A 6729-nucleotide genomic window follows, 5' to 3' on the forward strand; every position below is an offset into this window, starting at 1 on the left:
AAAAAATTAACTTAAAATTTAATTTAAATCAGTTTTTGTGATTTTAAATTTATTCAATTTATATATGTATTTCACACTAGACTAAAAACAATGAATATTATGATAGTATTTATTGGTTTCTTAATTTAACTGAATAAAAACTCAAAAACTAATTTTCATTATTTAATACTTCAAAATTAATTTAAAAAGTATAATTTTAATGGTATACTTTGATATAAAAGTACATACATACATATACATTTTTAATTTTTGAAAATTATTGACTTTAAAATTTACTGATTTAAATAAATTATAAATATTTTTCACTTTTTTGTATTTGTTGTATAAATTCATTTTTATCTTTTTCGGTTTTTAAAAAATTTAAAAACTCAGTACAACTGTATTCAAAAATTGTTTTTATTATTAACTCGCTTTCCAAATTTTCTATTAAAAGTTTATTTCGTTCCTTCCTCCAAAAATTATACAATAAACTAAAAATTCGTTCACTGGCTGCATTAGAATGAGGAATTGAAAAGACGAAGCAACAAATCTTTTCAAAATTAGGAAATGATCCACTATTTAAGAATTCTTTCCATTTTTCTTCTGCAGATTTTTCTTTTTCAATGTTTTCAGCAAATGTTTTAATGGTATATGTAAATTCGTGAAAAAGTTGATCTAAATCAATATTCTTGATTGAAAATAATGTAATTATTTATTTCCACAAATTCATGAAAAGAAATGTTTGAATTAAGATGGAAAATTTAAAGTTTTTCAAACTTATTATTTTCTAAATTGAACCCATAGAAATTTTCATCCTGCTGTTGTTCAAATCTGTCGTTTAAGTGACATGTTTACCTCTATAAAATTATGATGAAAGTACAAAAAAGGTAAAAAAAAAGTACAAAAAGAAGTACAGATACTAAAAAGAAGTACATTTGCGTACTTCTTTAGAGGTTATGCAGTTAAAAGTACAAAAAACTAAAAAAAAGTACCCGTACTGCTGAAAACAGTACGCCTGGCAAGCCTAGGTATATAAGATTCGGCACAGCTCTCTTACTTATTTAATCTATTTCTGGATTGAATGATAAATATTTCAAAGAATTTTCCAGCGAAGTATATATATAAAGCAATAGTAATTAGGACCTATAATGGCTCAAATTTTTTTTTTACCATATAATATTTTTCAAGCATTAATTAATAAAATATGTTCAGAAATTTTATCTTTGGTGTGTATATAAGTTTCAGCACAGCCGAATATATGTATCTGTCTTACTTGTTTAATATACATTTATTGTTAGTGTGTAACCCCTTAAACAATTATTGTAATCTTGCCAATCTATAGACAGACGTATAATTTAAGGAAAACTTGAAAATGTAAACAAGGTCAAGATTTTCAAGTTGTTGTACAAACTAAATATGTTTGTACGATGATACAACAGTGACTGCTGATCTGGTCACAATTAATTAAAATAAACAACAGATAAAGTACAATGACTCCAGAAGATACTAAAATCATAAGGTACTTTTTCGTTCCTATACTATGTAGTATACTGATATATAAATAGAGTTTTTAAGTTTATAGAAAGTATTCAGTTAAAATTTATTTATAGTTAAAGTTTGCATAAAAATGTTCTCCGTCAAAAAAATAATATTTGTTATCGCTGTTGTGGGAGTGACACTAGCAAAGAGTGAAAAACCATCAACTTCTATAGAATTGCAGGAATCTAAAGAGTATTTTGAATTAATCGATTACACTGATAATTGCTTACGCGGTTGCCCCCGTATCATAGATCCCATTTGTGCTGTAGATGAATTGCATCCCAAGGAATACAAATATTTTCACAACCAATGTTTAATGGAATACGACAATTGTCGTCAGAGTCGAGGTATTTTCTTTGTTGCAAACAATTTGATTAAACAAAAATCCTCCATACTCCCCCCACCCCCCAGAAAAAAAAACCTTGCAATATTTTTACATCACACTTACATATATTGTTCTTTTCGCAACTTCTCTACTGTTAAGCTTGGAAACCCACACAGATGCTTTTGTGCATTAAGGACATTGATCCGGTGGTACGTGATGACTGTATGCGTGCCTGTCCATTGATTTATAATCCTGTTTGTGCCAGTGATGGAAAAAATTATGAAATTTTTGGCAACCAATGTAGTTTTGGCATGGAAAATTGCTTAGCCAGCGGCAGTAAGTTTATACTTTTTGTTGGTGTTCTTTTTATATTTTATATTTTCTATTTTTTTTATTTTTTTTTTGGTTATCTAAAATGACAAACCTTTTAAAATGTTTCATCACAATTCTTTTATTTCCATTTTTTTTTCTGATGTTGTGCATCAAATCCCTTTCAGAATGGTTAGAAGTGCGCGCTGAACAATGTGGTTTGTGAAAAATTGAATTATGATGATGGTTTCTATCAAATGAAATTTAAAGTTGGGCTAAACTATTTCATAAATTTCACGCTTTTTGGATGTTATGTTATGTTGGAAGAAAAACACATTTTTTTTATTTATTTTTCATAATTTTTATTAAATTATATCAAAATTGGTTTATATTTCTTACGATTCTGTTTGTTTTGTTATTTTATCTTTTGTTGTTTGTTATACATTTATTAATTGTTAGTTTTATTTATTTTAAATAAGAAAAAATTATAATCGTTCTACTTAATTTTAATTTAATTTAAATTTGAGTACAATATTTCTATGCATTTGTTTTTCCATTTTTCATTGTTATACATCTAATGATATTTGTACATACATTTATTTACATATTTATGTATAATTAGTTTTGTTGTTGGTTTTTGCTTTTGTTTAATTAAGTTTATTTGTTTTTAATATTTAATTGTTTTCTTTTCTTTATTGCTATTATCCATTTTTATGTAGTTATACTTATGTTGTATTTGAATAGTTTCTTTTGTGTTTACAATTAAATAAAAATACATAAATACTTTGAAAGTTTTCAGCATTTCTTGCGCCATTTTCTTGGAAAATTATGAATTTAAGTTATTTTATATCTATAATTTCTATTTGCCCTTAATTTATTATGTAATTAAACTGCTTTATTTTTTGTTATTGTGTGTAATTTGAAAATAATTTTGGACTTAATTTACAATATAAAAATAAGATACATAAAATTCTTTACTTTGAACGAAGTAAATATAGAACTTCTAAACAACTGGTCCGGTCTATATAAAATTTGATGAAGGTGCACTCATCCTCAGATATCAAAAACTTTTCTATACTTGTCACTTTTACAATTATGAATCGTTTAATATTTTTCTGAATTCTACTAAGTTCAATGAAGTAAAAAGCATCCCTCAAATGGTTTATAAATCATTTGTCTGAAGCCATTAATTAGACTAGTGGAAAATATAATATAATAGCTAAAACCCGGTGTACATGGGAGGTGACTCCCATTTTTTGGTTAAACTTCATGCAATGATACGAAATTGATTCATATAAAGTTTGGAGACTTTCACACTTATAGTTCTCAAAATATTGAAAGATAACTATTTACTATGTATGACAGGTGCCACACCCACTAAAACCATCTCGCCTTTTTTTTAGTTCTTCAAATATTCGAAATTTAGGATGTAAATTGTTTGGGTGGTACCACGCCCACTAATACAATACCGCCCATTTTCAGCCAAACTATGTACAATAGAGTGCTCCAAGATTGTATGGACGAAAAAAACTTTCTAGGTACAGGCCGTCCCCCCCTCTAGAATTGTTCTATGTATTGTAGAAACACGTTGTGTAAAATATTAGGATGATAGGATAACGTTAACTGGTGGCGCAACGACGCTGAAGTTTTGAGGTTCATTTACAAGGGGAAAATATGCAATTTTTTAATTTTTGTAAAAATTTTGCCATTAAATAATGACTTTTACAATTTAATTTAAAAGAATCGAAATGTGTACGTAATTTTCGTTATAATAAGATATAAAAGACAAAAATTGGTGACAAAATTTTAAAGTTATTAAAAAATCGCCAGGCCATTAACGTGTCTCAGGCCACTAGAACAAGAAATTTATGAACAAAATTAACATATTTTGAGAAATATTAAAATAAAAGCTTATTTTTACTTAAAATATATCCATATTTACTTGTATATGAGTTTTTGTCCTCGTAGGATACCGTTAACCTATTCGCAGGTATGACCAAAAAAATTAAATTTTTTTAACGGCAGTTTCAAAACTCCAATTTCAAATTTTTAAAAATTTTGTTAAACAAATTTCAGAATTTTTTGATCATCACATGGGGATTTATTGATAACATAATAGGGAATAAAAATGTGAAAAAAGTATGTCAATACCTCCTATAGTTTTTCCCAACCTGCGATATAAATTTTGCGATTTTCGAGAAAAACTATTTTTTTGGCCATATTTTGGGGAATGACCAGAATTTCCTTACTGTAATGATTTTTAAGTAAAAGCTATTCAGAATAATATAGTCCAGGTAATTTTAAATATAGTCTGAAAGTTTTACTAAAATCGGAAAACTTTAACCCTTAAATCGTGAAGGTCAAAGGTCAATTTTTTCAATATTTGGAATTTCTCATGGATAGATAGCGAAATATTATATATTTTTGGGCCGATTTTGATGAAACTTAAGAAAAATATAAAATGAAGTCTAGTATTCACAATAACAGTACAAAAATGGAAGTTAACCCTTGAGAGTAATTGGGGTCAAAATGAATGCGTTCTTCGTGATTTTAAAAGTTGAGGGTCATTTGGACCCCAAGTGCTATTAAGGGTTAATTTCCATTTTTGTACTGTTATTGTGAATACTAGACTTCATTTTATATTTTTCTTAAGTTTCATCAAAATCGGCCTAAAAATATATAATATTTCGCTATCTTTCCATGAGAAATTCCAAATATTGAAAAAATTTACCTTTGACCTTCACGATTTAAGGGTTAAGGTTCTCCGATTTTAGTAAAACTTTCAGACTATATTTAAAATTACCTGGACTATATTATTCTGAATAGCTTTTACTTAAAAATCATTACAGTAAGGAAATTCTGGTCATTCCCCAAAATATGGCCAAAAAATTAGTTTTTTTTGAAAATCGCAAAATTTATATCGCAGGTACGGAAAAACTATAGGAGGTATTGACATACTTTTTTCACATTTTTATTCCCTATTATGTTATCAATAAATCCCCATGTGATGATCAAAAAATTCTGAAATTTGTTTAACAAAATTTTTAAAAATTTGAAATTGGAGTTTTGAAACTGCCGTTAAAAAAATTTAATTTTTTTGGTCATACCTGCGAATAGGTTAACGGTATCCTACGAGGACAAAAACTCATATACAAGTAAATATGGATATATTTTAAGTAAAAATAAGCTTTTATTTTAATATTTCTCAAAATATGTTAATTTTGTTCATAAATTTCTTGTTCTAGTGGCCTGAGACACGTTAATGGCCTGGCGATTTTTTAATAACTTTAAAATTTTGTCACCAATTTTTGTCTTTTATATCTTATTATAACGAAAATTACGTACACATTTCGATTCTTTTAAATTAAATTGTAAAAGTCATTATTTAATGGCAAAATTTTTACAAAAATTAAAAAATTGCATATTTTCCCCTTGTAAATGCACCTCAAAACTTCAGCGTCGTTGCGCCACCAGTTAACGTTATCCTATCATCCTAATATTTTACACAATGTGTTTCTACAATACATAGAACAATTCTAGAGGGGGGGACGGTCAAAATTCGCAATTTTATTTTTTTGGAGCACTCTAATGTACAATAATAAGACTTCAACAACTATAGTTCTCCAGATATTCGAAAATAACTATTTACTTTGTATGGGAGGTTCCACAGCCCCTGTTCCGATCCGTCCCATTTTTGGTTAAACTTTTGGTTAAACATTTCGGGAAATATTTGAATCCTCTATTAGCCAAATAGAGATAATATATAGCTATAAATAGATTAAAAATTTTAATATCTCGTAAACTATCAGATATTGAGACTACGCCTCCCCGTGGTGTTTAAAGTTACAGATTTATTTCCACTTTTTATACCCTGCACCACCATAGTGGGGAGGGTATTATGCGTTTGTGCAGATGTTTGTAACGCCCAAAAATATTAGTCTAACACCCACCTTAAAGTACCGATCGACTTAGAATCACTTTCTGAGTCGATTAAACGATGTCCGTCCGTCTGGTCGGCTGGCTGGCTGTCCATGTAAACCTTGTGCGCAGAGTACAAGATATTTCGATCAAATTTGGTACATATTATTTTTTCGGCTCAAGGACCAAGCCTACAGAAACTGGCTAAAATCGGTCCATTATTTCACCTAGCCCCCATACAAATGTCCTTCCGAAATTGGACTTTATCGGTCATAAATGTTTAATTTATAAATATGTATCTCCACAAATAAGTTTTATATATACAAAATTCATGTCACCAAATTTTGTTACGATCGGTCCATAATTAGTCATAGCTCCCATATAGACCCGCCTCCGAAAATCACTTTAACGTGCATAAATCACTTAAAAATGTTGGTATACTCACAAAATTCAACATAGTAAACTTTCATATAGATACAAATCACACGACCTAATTTCATGGTGATCGGTCCATAATTGGTCATATCCCCCATATAAGGCCCACTTCCGAAAATCACTCAAAAATACAAATTATTGAAATTTTAAAAGAAAAATGTTTTTACTCTTTTACTTAGTGTAGGGTACTTACTTACTTGTTTTTAATTCCCTCACTGTGAGGC

The 6729-nt window shown here is 28.3% G+C and overlaps 1 protein-coding gene across 1 annotated transcript; it reads left to right on the forward strand.

The window, feature by feature from the left end:
• Nucleotides 1-1606: 1606 nt before the first annotated feature.
• On the forward strand, nt 1607-2378 carry LOC135950370 (U-Kazal-Dg21.2-like). The gene is made up of 3 exons (XM_065499917.1): nt 1607-1865; nt 2003-2179; nt 2341-2378. The coding sequence occupies exons 1-3, from the start codon at nt 1607-1609 to the stop codon at nt 2376-2378; spliced, it is 474 nt and encodes a 157-aa protein (XP_065355989.1).
• Nucleotides 2379-6729: the final 4351 nt, after the last annotated feature.

This window comes from Calliphora vicina, chromosome 2, assembly GCF_958450345.1.
Source record: "Calliphora vicina chromosome 2, idCalVici1.1, whole genome shotgun sequence".
NCBI classification, from domain to species: Eukaryota; Metazoa; Arthropoda; class Insecta; order Diptera; family Calliphoridae; genus Calliphora; species Calliphora vicina.

Bases quoted from the DNA above. Each gene is read 5' to 3' on its own strand.
- LOC135950370 (XM_065499917.1), top strand. From the start codon at position 1,607: ATGTTCTCCGTCAAAAAAATAATATTTGTTATCGCTGTTGTGGGAGTG. The intron at 1,866-2,002 runs GTATTTTCTTTG...TCTACTGTTAAG, and splicing joins CAATTGTCGTCAGAGTCGAG to CTTGGAAACCCACACAGATG. The intron at 2,180-2,340 runs GTAAGTTTATAC...AATCCCTTTCAG, and splicing joins AAATTGCTTAGCCAGCGGCA to AATGGTTAGAAGTGCGCGCT.